General features: G+C 44.3%; 1 protein-coding gene across 5 annotated transcripts in view; it reads right to left on the bottom strand.

The window, feature by feature from the left end:
* The window catches only part of LOC110532808 (guanine nucleotide-binding protein G(i) subunit alpha-3), a 67,627-nt gene that overhangs the window by 4,864 nt on the left and 37,416 nt on the right, over positions 1-25,347 (bottom strand). For 2 of the 5 annotated variants that reach the window (XM_090185429.1, XM_090185428.1), the window contains exons 5-8: positions 12,003-12,131; positions 7,564-7,693; positions 6,723-6,876; positions 1,859-2,050 (exon numbers count right to left, since the gene is read on the bottom strand). In XM_090185429.1, the coding sequence (XP_090041555.1) occupies positions 1,860-2,050; positions 6,723-6,876; positions 7,564-7,693; positions 12,003-12,131 (604 nt within the window). In that variant the 3' untranslated portion in view covers position 1,859. Of the gene's footprint in view, positions 1-1,841; positions 2,051-2,079; positions 2,216-6,722; positions 6,877-7,563; positions 7,694-12,002; positions 12,132-25,347 lie in introns of those variants that run through there. The other 3 variants (XM_090185427.1, XM_090185430.1, XM_090185431.1) reach the window with 3 other exon arrangements.

Genomic DNA, 25,347 nt, shown 5'->3' with positions numbered 1-25,347 from the left:
CTAAGATATCTCAGATCGGGGGGAGTGAGGCCTAAGATATCTCAGATCGGGGGGAGTGAGGCCTAAGATATCTCAGATCGGGGGGAGTGAGGCCTAAGATATCTCAGATCGGGGGGAGTGAGGCCTAAGATATCTAAGATCAGGGGGAGTGAGGCCTAAGATATCTCAGATAGGGGTGAGTGAGGCCTAAGATATCTCAGATAGGGGTGAGTGAGGCCTAAGGTATCTCAGATCGGGGGGAGTGAGGCCTAAGATATCTCAGATAGGGGTGAGTGAGACCTAAGATATCTCAGATAGGGGTGAGTGAGACCTAAGATATCTCAGATAGGGGTGAGTGAGGCCTAAGATATCTCAGATAGGGGTGAGTGAGGCCTAAGATATATCAGATAGGGGTGAGTGAGGCCTAAGATATCTCAGATCGGGGGGAGTGAGGCCTAAGATATCTAAGATCGGGGGGAGTGAGGCCTAAGATATCTCAGATAGGGGGGAGTGAGGCCTAAGATATCTCAGATAGGGGTGAGTGAGGCCTAAGATATCTCAGATAGGGGTGAGTGAGGCCTAAGATATCTCAGATAGGGGTGAGTGAGGCCTAAGATATCTCAGATAGGGGTGAGTGAGGCCTAAGATATCTCAGATAGGGGGGAGTGAGTCCTAAGATATCTCAGATAGGGGGAGTGAGGCCTAAGATATCTCAGATAGGGGTGAGTGAGGCCTAAGATATCTCAGATAGGGGTGAGTGAGGCCTAACATATCTCAGATAGGGGTGAGTGAGGCCTAAGATATCTCAGATAGGGGGAGTGAGTACTAAGATATCTCAGATAGGGGTGAGTGAGGCCTAAGATATCTCAGATAGGGGTGAGTGAGGCCTAAGAGGGTTTATAAATAAACATCTGTACACCTTTAACCAATACCAGGTCTAGGACCTGCAACTTCAACCAATACCAGGTCTAGGACCTGTACCTTCAACCAACACCAGGTCTAGGACCTGCAACTTCAACCAACACCAGGTCTAGGACCTGCACCTTCAACCAACACCAGGTCTAGGACCTGCACCTTCAACCAACACCAGGTCTAGGACCTGCACCTTCAACCAATACCAGGTCTAGGACCTGCAACTTCAACCAATACCAGGTCTAGGACCTGTACCTTCAACCAACACCAGGTCTAGGACCTGCACCTTAAACCAATACCAGGTCTAAGACCAACAGCTTTAACCTCAACTAACCTGTACCCCCGCACACTGACTCGGTACCCATACCCCCCTGTATATAGCCTCGTTATTGTTATTTTATTGTGTTACTTTTTATTATTTTTGACATTAGTTTATTTAGTAAATATTTTCTTTACTCCATTTCTTTTACTGCATTTTTGGTTAAGGGCTTGTAAGTACGCATTTCCCGGTAAGGTCTACAGTTGTTGTATTCGGCGCATGTGACAAATAAAGTTAGATTTTATTTTATTTGAATACCAGGTCTAGGATCTGCACCTTTAACCAATACCAAGTCTAGGATCTGCACCTTTAACCAATACCAGGTCTAGGATCTGCACCTTTAACCAACACCAGGTCTAGGATCTGCACCTTCAACCAACACCAGGTCTAGGACCTGCACCTTCAACCAATACCAGGTCTAGGACCTGCACCTTTAACCAACACCAGGTCTAGGATCTGCACCTTCAACCAATACCAGGTCTAGGATCTGCACCTTTAACCAACACCAGGTCTAGGATCTGCACCTTCAACCAATACCAGGTCTAGGACCTGCACCTTCAACCAATACCAAGTCTAGGATATTTTTTACAGGGATTCAGTAACTAGGTCCTAGTTACAAAAGGTCACTGACTTGAAGATCCCTGTCACCTCAGTAGAGTCCACACTCCTTGAGGTTGATCTTGATGATGACGTCTGTGACGGCGTCAAACACGAACTGAACGTTCTTGGTGTCGGTGGCGCATGTGAAGTGGGTGTAGATCTCTTTAGTGCCCTTCCTCCTGTTGAGATCCTCAAACTGACACTGGATATAGGCTGCTGCCTCCTCATATGTACTGGCACCTGTAATAATAATAATGCATTATGGGTAGTGTAGTACACTAGATATAGGCTGCTGCCTCCTCATATGTACTGGTACTTGGGTTGGTGAGGAGACATATCAGAACAAGAGCATTATGGGTAATGTACTACACTGGATGTAGGCTACACTCTCATATGTACTGGCACCTGTAATAATACTAGTGCATTATGGGTACTGCAGTGCACTGGATGTAGGCTGCCACCCTCCTCATATGTACTGGCACAAGGCAGCATTGGTGAGGAAATGGGACACCATGAACCTCTAAATCAACATAAACAAAAAAAACAAAGACATAACAATAGTTACCAATTCTGTGCATTATACATATATTTTCAACGTTTACTACTACTCTCCAACTAACACCGAGGAGAAACCTCATTCAGTACAACTCCCCAACTAATCAACCTACTCTATTCTACAGGGCATTCCCTTGTCTCCTTAAATCCTATAAACAGGACGACTCGTCAGAGTGGATCAGGACTAAGAGAGAAGTCTGGCTTATCCAAACTGACACGCCTCAGAAAGGAGGGATACATACATATTTAAAACACCTATTCTGTAGTGATCTAATAGAGTTGGATTAAATTATTCAGAGACTAAGGGTTATATCCATATCCGGTTAGTATTAGAAGTAATAAACTCTGTGTCTGTGTCTCTGTGTTTGAAACTGCAATTTTTCTGTCAGCACCATGACAAATGTGTAGAATTGCAGGAAAATAGCTTTAAAACAGCCAAATTTAGTCTCTGCAGCCAAGAGGGTAGCCTCTAAAACTGCGCAATTGCTGGAAAAAAAATCCTGTCTGTATGGTATGTTTGTCTGGTTAGTATTAGAGGTATTAAGCTCTGTTGCCGTCTCTCTCTGTCTGTATGGTTAGTATTAGCAGCCTGGTCTCAGACTACAAGTAACATACTAAACGGACAACTTTAGCATTATAACTAATTAACAACTTTTCAACTACTTTTAGCTATAACCCACAACTCAAAGGTTGTGAGTTTGAATCTCATCACAGACAACTTTAGCATTTTAGCCAATTAGCAACTTTTCAACTACTTAGCATGTTAGCTAACCCTTCCCTAACCCTTGTAGCTAACATTTCCCTTAACCCTTTAACCTAACTCCCAAACGAAACCTTGACCCCTAACCCTAAACTAACTAACGCTAGCCAGCTACGTTTTGCAAATTCGTAACATATAATACGAACTGTAAATTCGTAACATGTCATACGAAATGAGTGATTGACATCCAAAAATGAACACATGCTATACGAAAGGTAAGAAAAAAACGCCTTATGTATAGTCCATAAAAAGGCTATTTGAACACTGTCACTGATCCAATGTCAACAAAAATACAGGTATCTGCCAACATAATAGAAACACTGGAGTAAATTATTAAAAAAAATATAAACGCAACATGCAACAATTTCAAAGATTTTACTGAGTTACAGTTCATAGAAGGAAATCAATTTTAAATAAATTCATTAGGACCTAAATCTATGGATTTCACCTGACTGGGCAGGGGCGCAGCCAATCTGAATGAATTCCCCCCCCCCCCCCTCAGACGAGCCCGCAGGTGAAGAAGCCGGATGTAACTGGCAAGCCCAACTGATTGGTAAACGTACTGCAAATTAAATAAATCATGTGTAAACACATTGGTGCACAACATTTCAGAAAAATAAGCTTTTTGTGCGTATGGAATAGAGGTCGACCGATTATGATTTTTCGATACCGATTATTGGAGGACCAAAAAAAGCCGATACCGATTTAAAAATCGGCCAATTTTTATATATATATATATATTTGTAATAATGACAAATACAACACTGAATGAACACTTATTTTAACTTAATATAATACATACATAAAAAATAAATGTAGTCTCAAATAAATAATGAAACATGTTCAATTTGGTTTAAATAATGCAAAAACAGTGATGGAGAAGAAAGTACAACATGTGCCATGTAAGAAAGCTAACGTTTAAGTTCCTTGCTCAGAACTTGAGAACATATGAAAGCTGCTGGTTCCTTTTAACATGAGTCTTCAATATTCCCAGGTAAGAAGTTTTAGGTTGCAGTTATTATAGGACTATTTCTCTCTATACCATTTGTATTTCATATACCTTTGACTATTGAATGTTCTTATAGGTACTTTAGTGTTGCTAGCCTAATCTCGGGTGTTGATAGGCTTGAAGTCATAAACAGCGCTGTGCTTCAAGCATTGTGGAGAGCTGCTGGCAAACGCAGGAAAGTGCTGTTTGAATGAATGCTTACGAGCCTGCTGCTGCCTACCACCGCTCAGTCAGACTGCTCTATCACATATCAAATCATAGACTTAATTATAATATAACACAGAAATACGAGCCTTAGGTCATTAATATGGTCAAATCCGGAAACTATCATTTCGAAAACAAAACTTTTTCAGTGAAATACGGAACTGTTACGTATTTTATCTAACGGGTGGCATCCATCAGTCTAAATATTCCTGTTACATTGCACAACCTTCAATGTAATGTTATAATTCTGTAAAATTCTGGCAAATTAATTACGGGCTTTGTTAGGAAGAAATGGTCTTCACACAGTTCGCAACGAGCAAGGCGGCCCAAACTGTTGCATATACCTGCTTGCACAGAACACAAGAGAAGTGACACAATTTCCCTAGTTAGTATTGCCTGCTAACATGAATTTATTTTAGCTTATGTATTGATTTTAAGAAAGGCATTGATGTTCATTGGTGCTAAGACCATGCTTTTTTCGTGAATGTGCTTGTTAAATCATCACCCGTTTGTCGAACTAGGCTGTGATTCGATGATAATTTAACAGGCTCCGCATTGATTATTTGCAACGCAGGAAAAACTAAACTAGTAATATCATCAACCATGTGTAGTTAACTAGTGATTGATTGTTTTTTATAAGATAAATGTAATGCTAGCTAGCAACTTACCTTGGCTCCTTGCTGCACTCGTGTAACAGGTCAGCCACCCAGTCTCCTCGTGGAATGCAATGCAATCGGCGTCCAAAAATGCAGATTACCGAAATCGGCCCTAATTTTTATTTTATTTTAATTATACCCCTTTTTCTCCCCAATTCCGTGGTATCCAATTGTTTAGTAGCTACTATCTTGTCTCATCGCTACAACTCCCGTACGGGCTCGGGAGAGACGAAGGTTGAAAGTCCGATACACAACCCAACCAAGCCGCACTGCTTCTTAACACAGCGCGCATCCAACCCGGAAGCCAGCCGCACCAATGTGTCGGAGGAAACACCGTGCACCTGGCAACCTTGGTTAGCGCGCACTGCGCCTGGCCCGCCACAGGAGTCGCTGGTACGCGATGAGACAAGGACATCCTTACCTGCCAAACCCTCCCTAACCTGGACGACGCTAGGCCAATTGTGCGTCGCCCCACGGACCTCCCGGTCGCGGCCGGTTACGACAGAGCCTGGGCGCGAACCCAGGGTCTCTGATGGCACAGCTGGTGCTGCAGTACAGCGCCCTTAACCACTGCGCCACCCGGGAGGCCCCTGGAACATTTCTAGTAGATTTTATTTCAAATCATGAAACCAACACTTTACATGTTGCGTTGATATTTTTGTTCAGTATATATTGAAAGCAGGTGCTTCCACACAGATGTGGTTCCTGAGTTAATGAAGTAATTAACATCCCATCATGCTTAGGGCCATTATTTTTGCTAATATGGCTATGCCCCCATAGGATGACAATGCCCCCATCTACAGGGCAGTGATCACTGAACGGTTTGATGAGCATGAAAACGATGTAAACCATATGCCGTGGCCTTCTCTCAGTCACCAGATCTCAACCCGATTGAACACTTAGGGGAGATTCTGGAGTGGTGTCTGAGACGGCGTTTTGCACCACCATCAACAAAACACCCAAATGATGGAATTTCTTGTGGAGAATGGGTGTCGCACCACTCCAATAGAGTTCCAGACGCTTGTAGAATCCATGCCACGGTGAAGCTGTTCTGCCTCGTGATGAACCCAACACCCCATTAAGACACTTTATGTTGCCGTTTCCGTTATTTAGGCAGGTACCTATATTTAATTTAACCTTTAGGCAAGTCAGTTAAGAACAAATTCTTATTTTCAATTTCAGTGGGTTAACTGCCTGTTCAGGGGCAGAACGACAGACCTTGTCAGCTTGGGGGTTTGAACTTGCAACCTTCCGGTTACTAGTCCAACGATCTTAACCTCTAGGCTACCCTGCCGCCGGTAGTAGAAACGCAAGCCAAAGCAAAGTTTAGAAAAAAAGCTAACAGTGGCTATCTAAATATGCTTTATTTAGGCAGTTACCTATTTATCGGTAGTAGAAAGGCAAGCCAAAGCAAAGTTCAGAAAAAAGCTAACAGCTTTTTTTAAAAAGCTAAATATGCTTTATTTAGGTTGCTAATGGAATGACCCCAAAATAACTAACAAAAACAACAATGCCTTTGGCTTTTAAAAAAGTACACAAACGCCTATTTAAAATCAGGAACCCCTACAACACTTCCAAATATTTTACATCATGTATTTGGTGTGTGTGTGTGTGTGTGTGTGTGTGTGTGTGTGTGTGTGTGTGTGTGTGTGTGTGTATGTGTGTGTGTGTGTGTGTGTGTGTGTATGTGTGTGTGTGTGTGTACTACTCAACGTGTCTGATCCTCACCTGCGTACTCGGGGTAACAGATGGTGAGTGGACTCCTGCCGATCTTCTCCTCAAACAGATCCTTCTTGTTGAGGAACAGGATGACGGAGGTGTCTGTGAACCACTTGTTGTTGCAGATGGAGTCAAATAGCTTCATGCTCTCATGCATACGGTTCTGTAGGGGAGGACAGGACGGTTCATTAATAGGACCCGGGCCGGGTGGTAAGTTACGTAAATGCTAATGCTATAAACTAATGAAAAATACTAAGCATCCTGAGCCGGGTAGCACCGAGACGTTTTGAAAAGGAGGTGAGAGATTTGAGTAAGGGACAGCTCCCTCACACTTCCTCTGGAGACTGAACTGACACCGCCCATCCCCGTCCCCTCCTCTACCTCCCCCTTCACCACCTTCTTCTGCCTGAATTGAACCCCGTCACCCTTCCTCACCCCTCTTCGTCCTCTGCCAACACCAGGTCATAGTCGCTGAGCGCCACACAGAAGATGATGTCCATCACACCCTCCCTCCTCACATCTCACTCTCTTCCCGCTCTCCCTTCTCTCTCACCCCTCTCCACCTCTTCTCTCCTTACAATCTCTTCGTCCTCTGCCAACACCAGGTCATAGTCGCTGAGCGCCACACAGAAGATGATGGAGGTCACTCCCTCCCTCCTCACATCTCACTCTCTCCCCGCTCTCTCACCCCTCTCCACCTCTTCTCTCCTTACCATCTCTTCATCCTCTGCCAAAACCAGGTCATAGTCGCTGAGCGCCACACAGAAGATTATGTCCATCACACCCTCCCTCCTCACCCCCGCCCCGCTCTCCCCGCTCTCTCACCCCTCTCCACCTCTTCTCTCCTTACCATCTCTTCGTCCTCTGCCAACACCAGGTCATAGTCGCTGAGCGCCACACAGAAGATGATGGAGGTCACTCCCTCAAAGCAGTGGATCCACTTCTTCCTCTCCGACCGCTGGCCGCCCACGTCAAACATTCTGGGGTGAAACAGTGACAAAGACACCCAGCAAGATCAGGTCAACGTAAGGTTCAGGAGGGGAGGTACCGCAGTGTGAAGGGAAACATACATTATAACAATTGATAGATTTGACAAGATTGGATTGGATGACCAAGATTGCATGCACTTTTCACTAGTTTCACTTGAACTAATTCAGGCTAACATCTGCGCCTGTACCCCACCATGGTCCCAGACGGTGTGTTTAGCTCATTCAGGATAACATCTGCACCTGTACCCCACCATGGTCCCAGACAGTCAGTTTAGCTCATTCAGGATAACTTCTGCACCTGTACCCCACCATGCACCACGGTCCCAGGCAGTCAGTTTAGCTCATTCAGGCTAACATCTGCGCCTGTACCCCACCATGCACCACAGTCCCAGACAGTGTGTTTAGCTCATTCAGGCTAACATCTGCACCTGTACCCCACCAAGGTCCCAGACAGTGTGTTTAGCTCATTCAGGCTAACATCTGCGCCTGTACCCCACCATGCACCACAGTCCCAGACAGTGTGTTTAGCTCATTCAGGCTAACATCTGCACCTGTACCCCACCATGGTCCCAGACAGTGTGTTTAGCTCATTCAGGATAACATCTGCACCTGTACCCCACCATGGTCCCAGACGGTGTGTTTAGCTCATTCAGGATAACATCTGCACCTGTACCCCACCATGGTCCCAGACGGTGTGTTTAGCTCATTCAGGATAACATCTGCACCTGTACCCCACCATGGTCCCAGACAGTGTGTTTAGCTCATTCAGGATAACATCTACACCTGTACCCCACCAAGGTCCCAGACTGTGTGTTTAGCTCATTCAGGATAACATCTGCACCTGTACCCCACCATGGTCCCAGACAGTGTGTTTAGCTCATTCAGGCTAACATCTGCACCTGTACCCTATCAAGGTCCCAGACAGTGTGTTTAGCTCATTCAGGCTAACATCTGCACCTGTACCCCACCAAGGTCCCAGACAGTGTGTTTAGCTCATTCAGGCTAACATCTGCACCTGTACCCCGCCATGCACCACAGTCCCAGACAGTGTGTTTAGCTCATTCAGGCTAAGATCTGCACCTGTACCCCACCATGGTCCCAGACAGTGTGTTTAGCTCATTCAGGCTAAGATCTGCACCTGTACCCCACCATGGTCCCAGACAGTGTGTTTAGCTCATTCAGGCTAAGATCTGCACCTGTACCCCACCATGGTCCCAGACAGTGTGTTTAGCTCATTCAGGATAACATCTGCACCTGTACCCTACCATGCACCACAGTCCCAGACAGTGTGTTTTGCTCATTCAGGCTAACATCTGCACCTGTACCCCACCATGCACCACAGTCCCCGACAGTGTGTTTAGCTCATTCAGGCTAACATCTGCACCTGTACCCCACCACAGTCTCAGACAGTGTGTTTAGCTCATTCTGGCTAACATCTGCACCTGTACCCCACCAAGGTCCCAGACAGTGTGTTTAGCTCATTCAGGCTAACATCTGCACCTGTACCCCACAAAGGTCCCAGACAGTGTGTTTAGCTCATTCAGGATAACATCTGCACCTGTACCCCACCATGGTCCCAGACAGTGTGTTTAGCTCATTCAGGCTAACATCTGCACCTGTACCCCACAAAGGTCCCAGACAGTGTGTTTAGCTCATTCAGGATAACATCTGCACCTGTACCCCACCATGGTCCCAGACAGTGTGTTTAGCTCATTCAGGATAACATCTGCACCTGTACCCCACCAAGGTCCCAGACAGTGTGTTTAGCTCATTCAGGATAACATCTGCACCTATACCCCACCAAGGTCCCAGACAGTCAGTTTAACTAATTCTAGCTAACATCTGCACCTGTACCCTACCATGCACCACAGTCCCAGACAGTCAGTTTAGCTCATTCAGGCTAACTTCTGCACCTGTACCCCACCATGCACCACAGTCCCAGACAGTGTGTTTAGCTCATTCAGGATAACATCTGCACCTGTACCCCACCATGCACCACGGTCCCAGACAGTGTGTTTAGCTCATTCAGGATAACTTCTGCACCTGTACCCCACCATGCACCACAGTCCCAGACAGTGTGTTTAGCTCATTCAGGCTAACATCTGCACCTGTACCCCACCAAGGTCCCAGACAGTGTGTTTAGCTCATTCAGGCTAACATCTGCACCTGTACCCCACAAAGGTCTCAGACAGTGTGTTTAGCTCATTCAGGATAACATCTGCACCTATACCCCACCAAGGTCCCAGACAGTGTGTTTAGCTCATTCAGGCTAACATCTGCACCTGTACCCCACCAAGGTCCCAGACAGTGTGTTTAGCTCATTCAGGCTAACATCTGCACCTGTACCCCACAAAGGTCTCAGACAGTGTGTTTAGCTCATTCAGGATAACATCTGCACCTGTACCCCACCAAGGTCCCAGACAGTGTGTTTAGCTCATTCAGGCTAACATCTGCACCTGTACCCCACAAAGGTCCCAGACAGTGTGTTTAGCTCATTCAGGATAACATCTGCACCTGTACCACACAAAGGTCCCAGACAGTGTGTTTAGCTCATTCAGGATAACATCTGCACCTGTACCCCACCATGGTCCCAGACAGTGTGTTTAGCTCATTCAGGATAACATCTGCACCTGTACCCCACCAAGGTCCCAGACAGTCAGTTTAACTAATTCTAGCTAACATCTGCACCTGTACCCTACCATGCACCACAGTCCCAGACAGTCAGTTTAGCTCATTCAGGCTAACTTCTGCACCTGTACCCCACCATGGTCCGAGACAGTAGAGGACAAGTTTACACTGAGCAACTCAACTGAAATAACACACAGACAATGCATTCGCCCAGACAATGCAGTCGTCAGAGACATTTCTAGGAAATAAAACGTTGCTGAGCATATCATCCACATGAACAGACTTTGTCCTCACCACTTTGTAACTGGCAGCCCAGCTGATTGGCAAACGTACTGCAAATTAAGAAATCATGTGACTAAGCTAAATAAAAATAAACTAGACAACGAAACAAAGATAAATTATATAAAAGAAAGATAGTAAAAAGCTATGGAGCACCTTAAAATGAAATTTTGCGGAGAAAAAAACAATTCGGCGCCATCATTTATTGAATCAGATGGTTCATTCATAACAAAACCCACTGATATGGCCAACTACTTTAATGACTTTTTCATCTATGTATGCGGATGACTCAACACGTCAGCTACTACAGCGACTGAAATGACTGCAACACTTCACAAAGAGCTGCAGTTACTTTCTGAATGGTTATCAAGTTATAAGTTAGCCCTAAATATTTCCAAAACTAAAAGCATTGTATTTGGGACAAATCATTCGCTAATCCCTAAACCTCAACTAATTCTCGTAATGAACAATGTGGACATTCATCAAGTCGCGGTGACTAAACTGCTTGGAGTAACCCTGGATTGTAAACTGTCAGGTTTACAGGTGCCACAAAGAGGGACTTAGGAAAATTGCAGTTGGCTCAGAACAAGGCAGCACGGCTGGCTCTTAAAAGTACACAGAGAGTTAACATTAATGACATGCATGTCAATCTCTCATGGCTTAAAGTGGAAGAGAGATTACCGAGGTAGGGAAAACTGTCTGTTTTAAAATACTAGCACACAGCTCGGACACCCATGCATACCCCACAAGACATGCCACCAGAGGTCTCTTCACAGTCCCCAAGTTCAGAACAGACTATGGGAGGCGCACAGTACTACATAGAGCCACGACTACATGAAACTCTATTCCACATCAGGTAACTGATGCAAACAGTAGAATCAGATTTAAAAAGCAGGTAAAAATACACCTTATAGGGAACAGCGGGGACTGTGAAGCAACACAAACATATAATAATGCCTTCATTTTGCCGGCCTCCATAATAAATACAAATACAGAAATGACTTCTATAATAGAGAATATGCTTTGCCTACTCTTTGACTGTCTGCTTACTGTAAACCAGCTGGTGTATAAGGGCTGACTGATTATACGACTATATATATATATATATATATATATATATATATATATATATATATATATATATATATATATATATATATATATATATATATGCTAGCCGTTACCTGGTTGGCAATTAATTAACAACTAATGGGTTTATGTTTGTCTAAACTAATTAATTAAGTCAGATTAATAAAGTGATCTAATTCATTCATCATGTTGACATTGTGAAACAGCCTCATGAGGCTCTGGCTTGGCACTGAGCTGATTATTCTCAAACGACCAAGATCTGTCTCCATTAAAAGTGTGTGTAGCTTGCAGTGGGTGTACTGACTTGAAGTAGAGCTCTTTGAAGGTAAAGTGTGTCTCCACGATGCCAGTAGTCTTGACTCTGGTCCTCAGCACGTCTTGCTGGGTGGGGACATAACTCTGTTGGGTGATACGGTCCAGGTCATTCAGATAACTGAGGGAGAGAGATGGAGAGAGAGAGAGAAAAATCAATAAAAAAAAAAACAATTGCATACATCATTCTTTCATACATGTAATCATGAAATCAATGCCGTGCTTTCTGATAACCATGCCAAGGTGTTGCATACAGTGCCTTCGGAAAGCATTCAGACCCCTTGACTTTTTCCACAATGTTACGTTGCAGCCTTATTCTAAAATTGATAAAGTCGTTATTTATCTTCATCAATTTGAGACATTTTTGCAAATGTATATATATTTAAAAAAACTGAAATATAACATTTACATAAGTATTCAGACCCTTTACTCAGTACTTTGTTGAAGCACCTTTGGCCGTGATTACAGCCTCGATTTTTCGACATTTGAGAAAATGTCCCTTGAATGTTTTGGTACACCCACTGGAAAGCTCTTCATTGTCTACACCCATTCAGCATCGTTCACACCATCTTAAGCTTTAGCCCGACACATCTCTTTAAGGATTCAAATGAGGCCATGTGCTAAACAGAGTGAGTAGTTTAGTAAACGACCAAAGATTTCAAGACTAAAAAAGTGGTAAAATTAGTAGCCTACAATAAGGAAAAGCTCTCTGTAAAAATACAGTTGATCCTAGTCCTTGGCCTAATCTGACTTTAGGTGCAGGTCATGTTCTTCATGGTAAACACACACTATATTTGTCACATGCACAGGATACAGAAGGTGTAAACGGTACAGTGAAATGGTTACTTGAATAGTAGCAATACCCAAAACATAAATATTTTTACAATTATTAGACTACGCTTACCCGACACACTTGTCTAAATTGATGGGTCATGTGAAAGAAAACTATAACCACATCTAGCTAAGTGTTACTATTGTCTAGACACGTACACATGTTCATGAAATACACGTAATCACCCCCAGACACATCTGTCTAACTTGATGGGTCATGTAATCATCTGGTGAAGTGGAGTCTTTTGTCTTTTCTTGGTCAAGTAGCCTTTTCTAGCTAATCAATGAATGAATCCCTGGCCAGTCTCCAGGTCTCAACCCCATAGAAAATCTTTGGAGGGAGTTGAAAGTCTGTGTTGCCCATCAACACCCCCAAACATCACTGCTCTAGAGGAGATCTGCATGGAGGAATGGGCCAAAATACCAGCAACAGTTTGTGAAAACCTTGTGAAGACTTACAGAAAATGTTTGACCTCTGTCATTGCCAACAAAGGGTATATAACAAAGTATTGAGATACACTTTTGTTATTGACCAAATACTTATTTTCCACCATAATTGGCAAATAAATTCATAAGAAATCCTACAATGTGATTTTCTGGATTTTTTCCCCTCATTTTGTCTGTCATAGTTGAAGTGTACCTATGATGAAAATTACAGGCCTCTCTCATCTTTTTATGTGGGAGAACTTGCACAATTGGTGGCTGACTAAATACTTTTTTGCCCCACTGTATATGCCAAGTTGCTCTGTCAGAATATCATAATGGACCTGCAACTTTGACTTTCTCCACTTCCGCTCTACAATCTCTCCTTAATGGATGAGGTGAGGAAACAAATACAAGGGCTCTCTGTTTGGATGTGGCCATTTTCAACCTTACTGGAGATCTGGCATCGGTGGTTTCCCTTCATTTGTTATTAAAAGTTATCAACTAAATTCTCACAAGAGGAAGGCAGAATAGGTGATGGTGTATTGTTCAGACACAATAATAAAATCTGTAGCAACTTCAGAGGTCAGATAGTGCTTCTTAATAATGTGTTCAGGTACGTAAAAAAGTTTGTAAAAAATACAGTGTTGATCAGATAAAGCAACATCAACAATAGAGGATATGTCAATAGAAAACCCCTTGGTAATAACCAGGTCCAGTAGAAAGCCCCTTGGTAATAACCAGGTCCAGTAGAAAGCCCCTTGGTAATAACCAGGTCCAGTAGAAAGCCCCTTGGTAATAACCAGGTCCAGTAGAAAGCCCCTTGGTAATAACCAGGTCCAGAGTATGGCTGTGGTTATGGGTGGGCCCAGTAGAAAGCCCCTTGGTAATAACCAGGTCCAGTAGAAAGCCTCTTGGTAATAACCAGGTCCAGTAGAAAGCCCCTTGGTAATAACCAGGTCCAGAGTATGGCTGTGGTTATGGGTGGGCCCAGTAGAAAGCCCCTTGGTAATAACCAGGTCCAGTAGAAAGCCTCTTGGTAATAACCAGGTCCAGTAGAAAGCCCCTTGGTAATAACCAGGCCCAGTAGAAAGCCCCTTGGTAATAACCAGGTCCAGAGTATGGCTGTGGTTATGGCTGGGCCCAGTAGAAAGCCCCTTGGTAATAACCAGGCCCAGTAGAAAGCCCCTTGGTAATAACCAGGTCCAGTAGAAAGCCCCTTGGTAATAACCAGGCCCAGTAGAAAGCCCCTTGGTAATAACCAGGTCCAGAGTATGGCTGTGGTTATGGCTGGGCCCAGTAGAAAGCCCCTTGGTAATAACCAGGCCCAGTAGAAAGCCCCTTGGTAATAACCAGGTCCAGAGTATGGCTGTGGTTATGGCTGGGCCCAGTAACATTTTGGATAAAGTCCATAGAGCCAAAAACAAAACATAAATTCAATGGCCTTGGAGTCAGTCTGTCAACATGAATATTAAAATCACCCAACACAATGATTTTTATCATAGTTCTCAAGGACAACAGACAATAGTTCAGAGAAACCAGTAAAGAAAGTGGGGCAGTGCTTTGTTGTCCTATACAGGGTTACAGTCAGCACTGGTAGCTGACATTTAAACAGTATAGCATGATGCTCAAAATACCCAAAGTTGCCAAAGGAAATGTCCTTAGAGCTGAGAGCATTGGGAGGCTGTCCCCCCACCCGTTTCCCCTTTTCAGAGTATGAAAAGCTGTAGTCTGGGGGAAATGGTAGGATATGACAGTTTATATAAACTCAATAGAAGGCAGAGTTAAAGGAACATACATTAGTTTACTCACACTAACCAAAGTGCCATTTCTACAGGAGTCAATATGCTTTCCAAGTCCTCCGGTTGCTTATTCTGACAGGGAGAACTGGAGCACTACCAGACCCTGTCTGTCGTCAGTCTCTAAAAACAGTTTGATGTCGCTGGAAATAATCCAGGAACTCCATGCGGTTAGTGTGAATCCTGCTCGTTGCTCCAACAGCAAATCAAAGTTGTCACAAAAGGAGACATTCCTGTCGTTGCAAAGATTCTTCATGTACTCGTTTAGGGCAAACGTTTCGTTGTCCTCCCTCAGATCACCTAAAACGAAGTGTCGTTAAACCTACGTGACTGACGATGGTGTCAATATTGGAGTAGTTGGCCAGAACCATTTATGTAAAGCCCTTTTAAAAAAACTAAACAACAGTAGAACAACAGTCTAGTGAACTGGACTGAAGGACATGTTCTCTGGACAGAGACAGAAACAGACAAAGACAGCCGAGGACTGTAAAATCTATGTGATCCATGTGAATTCAGGCTGAATACGGTTTCATATGTTGATAAATGATAAACATTGGTTGCTAGAGGTTTGAGTGAAAACAGAGAGGGTAGGCTAGGGATAGACTGACTCACTACTAGTCTCTCCAGCCAAGCAGCTATGCAGACAGAGAGCAGCTAGATACAACCAGACCTGGGTTCAAAGAATATTTAAAATCTTTCAAATACTTTGAGCCTTTTCTCTAGCCTGCCTGTAGTCCCAGGAGGGTGGATTTTTGAACTTCCGGGACTATTATATTAGTCCATTAAGCCAGGCAATCTCAATCAAGCACAGATAACATATTTAAATTAATTTAAATACTATTTGAACCCAGGTCTTATGTGGACAGGCAGCTCCGACCTCCAACAACCACTACACTTCCTGTTTCCAAAACAAAGTCGAAGCATCCTTCACACTAACCTACCTTACCCTAGCTTAGGGTGTGTGGGATATAGGCGCCAAAGGTAGCCATAACTTCGCATCTATCATAACTGTAAATAAACTTACTGGGACAAAATAATACACCATTGTTTTTGGTCTTAGTGAACTTTCTCCTATTGTAAACATTGTCTAAATATTCAGTGCATGTATAGATAGTCCCCTCATTTAGCTACTGGTGTACAATTACAGTATATTGTAAGTTACTTAAACTACAGCACAGTGTAATACACTGTGTGTAGGTTACATTACGTAAGGGGTAATCAACGAGGGGCTATGCTTACTCTGAAAAATTGATAATGCCGCTTATACCAAGGCTATTTTTGCCGCTAAGAAATGTGTTAATTTGCAACTAGAAATGTGTTCAACATTCATTGAAGTAGCTAGAACCTTTACTAGATATCTACAGTAGTTGCCTTGGTAACCAAACAAACAGTTTAGATAACCAAACCATCAGTTCTCTTACAGTAGCTTGCTATTATGAAAATCAAATTCAACAATGCCAATAATGTTTTCAATCGCTCTTTTGCTTTCAAATGCTGCTCAAACATGGAATATGTTGGAATGAACTTCATTGCCATAGTCTGCCACAGATTTTTTTTATATATATATTTTTTTACCTTTATTTAACGAGGCAAGTCAGTTAAGAACAAATTCTTATTTTCAATGACGGCCTAGGAACAGTGGGTTAACTGCCTGTTCAGGGTTCAGAACGACAGCTCGGGGATTTGAACTTGCAACCTTTTGGTTACTAGTCCAACTCTTTAACCACTAGGGCTACCCTGTGGTTTATGAGTCATAATACCCATAAAACCTAGCAGGTCAAAACACGGAAATGGTTCCAATCGTTTTTCCATCATTTATCTTATCCATTGTGTATTTTAGAAACACTTCAAATAAGGGATGTTTTATGTAGGCTTACCCTGACGTTTTGATAATCGTGTAAATCTGTCTCGGACATGGTGACTTTTATCAACATATTCGGCTCTATTTGCCACAGGGTTCAATTCTCGGGCCACCTCTTTTCTCTGTATACATCAATGATGTCGCTCTTGCTGCTGGTGAGTCTCTGATCCACCTCTACGCAGACGACACCATTCTGTATACTTCTGGCCCTTCTTTGGACACGGTGGACACTACCCTCCAGACAAGCTTCAATGTCATACAACTCTCCCTCCGTGGCCTCCAATTGCTCTTAAATACAAGTAAAACTAAATGCATGCTCTTCAACTGATCGCTGCCTACACCTGCCCGCGCGTCCAACATCACTACTCTGGACGGTTCTGACTTAGAATATGTGGACAACTACAAATACCTAGGTGTCTGGTTAGACTGTAAACTCTCCTTACAGACTCACATTAAGCATCTCCAATCCAAAGTTAAATCTAGAATTGGCTTCCTATTTCGCAACAAAGCATCCTTCACTCATGCTGCCAAATATACCCTCATAAAACTGACCATCCTACCGATCCTCGACTTCGGCGATGTCATTTACAAAATAGCCTCCAACACCCTACTCAACAAATTGGATGCAGTCTATCACAGTGCCATCCGTTTTGTCACCAAAGCCCCATATACTACCCACCACTGCGACCTGTACGCTCTCGTTGGCTGGCCTTCGCTTCATACTCGTCGCCAAACCCACTGGTTACAGGTCATCTACAAGTCTCTGCTAGATAAAGCCCCGCCTTATCTCAGTTCACTGGTCACCATAGCAGCACTCACCCGTAGCACACGCTCCAGCAGGTGTATTTCACTGGTCACCCCCAGGGTCAATTCCTCCTTTGGCCGCCTCTCCTTCAAGTTCTCTGCTGCCAATGACTGGAACGAACTACAAAAATCTCTGAAACTGGAAACACTTATCTCCCTCACCAGCTGTAAGCACCAGATGTCAGAGCAGCTCACAGATCACTGCACATAGCCCATCTATAAATAGCCCAAACAATTACCTCATCCCCTACTGTATTTATTAATTTTTGCTCCCTTGCACCCCAGTATTTCTACTTTGCACATTCACCAACTGCAAATCTATAATTCCAGGGGTTTTAGTTGCCCTGGGCATCTTCTGTTAGTGTTTTTCAGAGTCAGTAGAAAGGCCTCTTTAGTGTCCTAAGTTTTCATAACTGTGACCTTAATTGCCTAATGTCTGTAAGCTGTTAGTGTCTTAATGACCGTTCCACAGGTGCATGTTCATTAATTGTTTATTGAACAAGCATGGGAAACAGTGTTTAAACTCTTTACAAATGAAGATCTGTGAAGTTATTTGGCTTTTTATAAATTTTCTTTGAAAGACAGGGTCCTGAAAAAGGGATGTTTCTTTTTTGCTGAGTTTATAGCTAGTAGGTAAGGTTATGTAACCTCATTTAGTCCTCCCTGCTATGTTTTAAATTAATTGGTATTCACACATTTGTTTTTGAGGTAGAACTACTGTCATGTTGCCAAAATTGGACTCTCTATTCCAGAACCAATGGACGTGCCTGAGACTCATCACCTCTCAACCAGGTCAGCTGGTTCAACCTGGAACACTATTCTGAGTCTCATCACCTCTCAACTAGGTCAGCTGGTTCAACCTGGAACACTATTCTGAGTCTCATCACCTCTCAACTAGGTCAGCTGGTTCAACCTGGAACACTATTCTGAGTCTCATCACCTCTCAACTAGGTCAGCTGGTTCAACCTGGAACACTATTCTGAGTCTCATCACCTCTCAACTAGGTCAGCTGGTTCAATCTGGAACACTATTCTGAGACTCGTCACCTCTCAACTAGGTCAGTTGGTTCAACCTGGAACACTATTCTGAGTCTCATCACCTCTCAACCAGGTCAGCTGGTTCAACCTGGAACACTATTCTGAGTCTCATCACCTCTCAACTAGGTCAGCTGGTTCAACCTGGAACACTATTCTGAGTCTCATCACCTCTCAACTAGGTCAGCTGGTTCAACCTGGAACACTATTCTGAGTCTCATCACCTCTCAACTAGGTCAGCTGGTTCAACCTGGAACACTATTCTGAGTCTCATCACCTCTCAACTAGGTCAGCTGGTTCAACCTGGAACACTATTCTGAGTCTCATCACCTCTCAACTAGGTCAGCTGGTTCAACCTGGAACACTATTCTGAGTCTCATCACCTCTCAACTAGGTCAGCTGGTTCAACCTGGAACACTATTCTGAGTCTCATCACCTCTCAACTAGGTCAGCTGGTTCAACCTGGAACACTATTCTGAGTCTCATCACCTCTCAACTAGGTCAGCTGGTTCAACCTGGAACACTATTCTGAGTCTCATCACCTCTCAACTAGGTCAGCTGGTTCAACCTGGAACACTATTCTGAGTCTCATCACCTCTCAACTAGGTCAGCTGGTTCAACCTGGAAAACTATTCTGAGTCTCATCACCTCTCAACTAGGTCAGCTGGTTCAACCTGGAACACTATTCTGAGACTCGTCACCTCTCAACTAGGTCAGCTGGTTCAACCTGGAACACTATTCTGAGACTCGTCACCTCTCAACTAGGTCAGCTGGTTCAACCTGGAACACTATTCTGAGTCTCGTCACCTCTCAACTAGGTCAGCTGGTTCAACCTGGAACACTATTCTGAGTCTCATCACCTCTCAACTAGGTCAGCTGGTTCAACCTGGAACACTATTCTGAGTCTCATCACCTCTCAACTAGGTCAGCTGGTTCAACCTGGAACACTATTCTGAGACTCGTCACCTCTCAACTAGGTCAGCTGGTTCAACCTGGAACACTATTCTGAGTCTCGTCACCTCTCAACTAGGTCAGCTGGTTCAACCTGGAACACTATTCTGAGTCTCATCACCTCTCAACTAGGTCAGCTGGTTCAACCTGGAACACTATTCTGAGTCTCATCACCTCTCAACTAGGTCAGCTGGTTCAACCTGGAACACTATTCTGAGTCTCATCACCTCTCAACTAGGTCAGCTGGTTCAACCTGGAACACTATTCTGAGTCTCATCACCTCTCAACTAGGTCAGCTGGTTCAACCTGGAACACTATTCTGAGTCTCATCACCTCTCAACTAGGTCAGCTGGATCAACCTGGAACACTATTCTGAGACTCGTCACCTCTCAACTAGGTCAGCTGGTTCAATCTGGAACACTATTCTGAGACTCGTCACCTCTCAACTAGGTCAGCTGGTTCAACCTGGAACACTATTCTGAGTCTCATCACCTCTCAACTAGGTCAGCTGGTTCAACCTGGAACACTATTCTGAGTCTCATCACCTCTCAACTAGGTCAGCTGGTTCAACCTGGAACACTATTCTGAGTCTCATCACCTCTCAACTAGGTCAGCTGGTTCAACCTGGAACACTATTCTGAGTCTCATCACCTCTCAACTAGGTCAGCTGGTTCAACCTGGAACACTATTCTGAGTCTCATCACCTCTCAACTAGGTCAGCTGGTTCAACCTGGAACACTATTCTGAGTCTCATCACCTCTCAACTAGGTCAGCTGGTTCAACCTGGAACACTATTCTGAGTCTCATCACCTCTCAACTAGGTCAGCTGGTTCAACCTGGAACACTATTCTGAGTCTCATCACCTCTCAACTAGGTCAGCTGGTTCAACCTGGAACACTATTCTGAGTCTCATCACCTCTCAACTAGGTCAGCTGGTTCAACCTGGAACACTATTCTGAGTCTCATCACCTCTCAACTAGGTCAGCTGGTTCAACCTGGAACACTATTCTGAGTCTCATCACCTCTCAACTAGGTCAGCTGGTTCAACCTGGAACACTATTCTGAGTCTCATCACCTCTCAACTAGGTCAGCTGGTTCAACCTGGAACACTATTCTGAGTCTCATCACCTCTCAACTAGGTCAGCTGGTTCAACCTGGAACACTATTCTGAGTCTCATCACCTCTCAACTAGGTCAGCTGGTTCAACCTGGAACACTATTCTGAGTCTCATCACCTCTCAACTAGGTCAGCTGGTTCAACCTGGAACACTATTCTGAGACTCGTCACCTCTCAACTAGGTCAGCTGGTTCAACCTGGAACACTATTCTGAGACTCGTCACCTCTCAACTAGGTCAGCTGGTTCAACCTGGAACACTATTCTGAGTCTCGTCACCTCTCAACTAGGTCAGCTGGTTCAACCTGGAACACTATTCTGAGTCTCATCACCTCTCAACTAGGTCAGCTGGTTCAACCTGGAACACTATTCTGAGTCTCATCACCTCTCAACTAGGTCAGCTGGTTCAACCTGGAACACTATTCTGAGACTCGTCACCTCTCAACTAGGTCAGCTGGTTCAACCTGGAACACTATTCTGAGTCTCATCACCTCTCAACTAGGTCAGCTGGTTCAACCTGGAACACTATTCTGAGTCTCATCACCTCTCAACTAGGTCAGCTGGTTCAACCTGGAACACTATTCTGAGTCTCATCACCTCTCAACTAGGTCAGCTGGTTCAACCTGGAACACTATTCTGAGTCTCATCACCTCTCAACTAGGTCAGCTGGTTCAACCTGGAACACTATTCTGAGTCTCATCACCTCTCAACTAGGTCAGCTGGTTCAACCTGGAACACTATTCTGAGTCTCATCACCTCTCAACTAGGTCAGCTGGTTCAACCTGGAACACTATTCTGAGACTCGTCACCTCTCAACTAGGTCAGCTGGTTCAATCTGGAACACTATTCTGAGACTCGTCACCTCTCAACTAGGTCAGCTGGTTCAATCTGGAACACTATTCTGAGACTCGTCACCTCTCAACTAGGTCAGCTGGTTCAATCTGGAACACTATTCTGAGTCTCATCACCTCTCAACTAGGTCAGCTGGTTCAACCTGGAACACTATTCTGAGACTCGTCACCTCTCAACTAGGTCAGCTGGTTCAACCTGGAACACTATTCTGAGACTCGTCACCTCTCAACTAGGTCAGCTGGTTCAACCTGGAACACTATTCTGAGACTCGTCACCTCTCAACTAGGTCAGCTGGTTCAACCTGGAACACTATTCTGAGTCTCATCACCTCTCAACTAGGTCAGCTGGTTCAATCTGGAACACTATTCTGAGTCTCATCACCTCTCAACTAGGTCAGCTGGTTCAACCTGGAACACTATTCTGAGTCTCATCACCTCTCAACTAGGTCAGCTGGTTCAACCTGGAACACTATTCTGAGACTCGTCACCTCTCAACTAGGTCAGCTGGTTCAACCTGGAACACTATTCTGAGTCTCGTCACCTCTCAACTAGGTCAGCTGGTTCAACCTGGAACACTATTCTGAGTCTCATCACCTCTCAACTAGGTCAGCTGGTTCAACCTGGAACACTATTCTGAGTCTCATCACCTCTCAACTAGGTCAGCTGGTTCAACCTGGAACACTATTCTGAGTCTCATCACCTCTCAACTAGGTCAGCTGGTTCAACCTGGAACACTATTCTGAGACTCATCACCTCTCAACTAGGTCAGCTGGTTCAACCTGGAACACTATTCTGAGACTCGTCACCTCTCAACTAGGTCAGCTGGTTCAACCTGGAACACTATTCTGAGTCTCGTCACCTCTCAACTAGGTCAGCTGGTTCAACCTGGAACACTATTCTGAGTCTCATCACCTCTCAACTAGGTCAGCTGGTTCAACCTGGAACACTATTCTGAGTCTCATCACCTCTCAACTAGGTCAGCTGGTTCAACCTGGAACACTATTCTGAGTCTCATCACCTCTCAACTAGGTCAGCTGGTTCAACCTGGAACACTATTCTGAGACTCATCACCTCTCAACTAGGTCAGCTGGTTCAACCTGGAACACTATTCTGAGTCTCATCACCTCTCAACTAGGTCAGCTGGTTCAACCTGGAACACTATTCTGAGTCTCATCACCTCTCAACTAGGTCAGCTGGTTCAACCTGGAACACTATTCTGAGACTCGTCACCTCTCAACTAGGTCAGCTGGTTCAACCTGGAACACTATTCTGAGACTCATCACCTCTCAACTAGGTCAGCTGGTTCAACCTGGAACACTATTCTGAGTCTCATCACCTCTCAACTAGGTCAGCTGGTTCAACCTGGAACACTATTCTGAGTCTCATCACCTCTCAACTAGGTCAGCTGGTTCAATCTGGAACACTATTCTGAGTCTCATCACCTCTCAACTAGGTCAGCTGGTTCAACCTGGAACACTATTCTGAGTCTCATCACCTCTCAACTAGGTCAGCTGGTTCAACCTGGAACACTATTCTGAGTCTCATCACCTCTCAACTAGGTCAGCTGGTTCAGCCTGGAAGAGCAGGTGTGTCCAGAAGAGCCCAGCTCGAACACCTGACTTAAATAATCAACATACTGAATCACGGCGATAGGCTATGCTTTGATATAGAACGCAATGCTCCACTCTCAAGTTGAAGTTGTTGACTGATGCCATGGGGACGGCTGCTAAGAAGAAGGGCCAAGCTGAGAAGCAGAAGGCAGCACTGGCACGTGCCCTGTCTGTCAGGTGAGTAGTATTGGTTGGTTATGTATGTGCCTTTAGGTTCCTCTCCATACGTAAGCTATTGTACTGGCTTGTGTGGTACAGACTTTCATATGTGTAGTAGTTTGTTGTATCGCATTGCTTAGTTTATCATTTGTGCCAACTTTGAATTCGATCTAAACCACAGATTAATTTCCTCGATTTTGTAATTGACCTTTTAAAAAATCTAATCAAATCAAATTTTATTGGTCACATACACATGGAAATGCTTGTGCTTCTAGTTCCGACAGTGCAGTAATATCTAACAATTCCCCAACTACCTAATACACACAAATCTAAAGGGTGAATGAGAATATGTACATGTAAGTATATGGATGAGGGATGGCCGAGAGGCATAGACAAGGTGCAGTAGATGGTATAAAATACAGTATAGACAGATGATATGAGTAAAATAAGAATGTAAACATTATTAAAGTGGTATTATTTAAAAGTGGAATTGTTTAAAGTGACGAGTGATATATTTATTAAAGTGTCCATTGATTGGGTCTCAATTTCGGCAGCAGCCTCTCTGAGTTAGTGATTGTTGTTAAGCAATCTGATGGCCTTGAGATTGAAAAAACAGCTTATATATATCTCTAGACACAGATCCGAAGACATTCAAGCAGCTCTTTGAGACCTAGTATCCCACGTCTCCAATGGTCCCAGTACTGGTTGATGTGCAGGCCTAAGTGACCACACACTCAAATGGACCTACAGCTGAGGTGAGATTGGGCCTCCCAAGTGGAGCAGCGGTCTAAGGCACTAGTGGTTCGAATCCAGGCTGTATCACAACCCGGCCGTGATTGGGAGTCCGATAGGGGCGGGCGCACAATAGGCCCAGCGTCGTCCGGGTATGGCCGGTGTAGGCCGTCATTGTAAATAATAATACTTTTTTAACTGGACTTGGCTAGATTAAATAAAAATGTTAGATATATATATTAGATTCTTCCATCATTCACACACAATAGACATAGAAACAAAACACCATGTTGTCAACAAACCACTGTCCTCAACGCTTAAGTTGTATTGTCTATGGCTCAATTTGTGGAAATGCTGTGTTCACTTTAATGATGTGATTCACAGACACACGATGACCACAATGTGACTGCTGCAACTGAGACAGAATGACATCGAAGGACACACGTGGAGACCCCGAGTGTGACTGGACATGGGCCAGATATTATTTGTGACAACGACCTAAAAAGGGATGCAGAAGCAAATCAACCAATCATAATGCATAAACCTGCACACAACCAGAGTTGTTCTGTCGGTGACCTCTCACCTCTGCTCTTGGAGTGGCTCCTGCTACTGCGGTCTCGGTCTCTCTCCCGGTCCCTGGCCCGGTCCTTGCTCCTACTGCGACTGTTTATTCCACAGCCAACCATCTCTAGCTACCCCTTATTCCACACGACTCCTTTTAGGTCCCTCAACTTCAGACACTTTGAAACTCTCCATCTTATTTTTTTTATTTATTTTACCTTTAACTAGGCAAGTCGGTTAAGAATAAATTCTTATTTACAATTATTTACAATGACGGCCTACAGTGACTTAACTGCCTTGTTCAGGGGCAGAACGACAGATTTTTACCTTGTCAGCTCAGGGATTTGATCTTGCAACCTTTCGGTTACTAGTCCAACGCTCTAACCACTAGGCTACCTGCTGCCCCAACACACTAACCACTAGGCTACCTGCTGCCCCTACACTCTAACCACTAGGCTACCTGCCGCCCCTACAATCTAACCACTAGGCTACCTGCCGCCCCTACAATCTAACCACTAGGCTACCTGCCGCCCCTACAATCTAACCACTAGGCTACCTGCTGCCCCTACACTCTAACCACTAGGCTACCTGCCGCCCCTACAATCTA

The sequence above is a fragment of the Oncorhynchus mykiss genome, chromosome 9, assembly GCF_057628025.1.
Source record: "Oncorhynchus mykiss isolate SJ-2025 chromosome 9, ASM5762802v1, whole genome shotgun sequence".
Lineage (NCBI taxonomy): Eukaryota > Metazoa > Chordata > Actinopteri > Salmoniformes > Salmonidae > Oncorhynchus > Oncorhynchus mykiss.
Note: the sequence above shows the minus strand (reverse complement) of the source record. Positions and strands in the feature narration are given on the sequence as shown.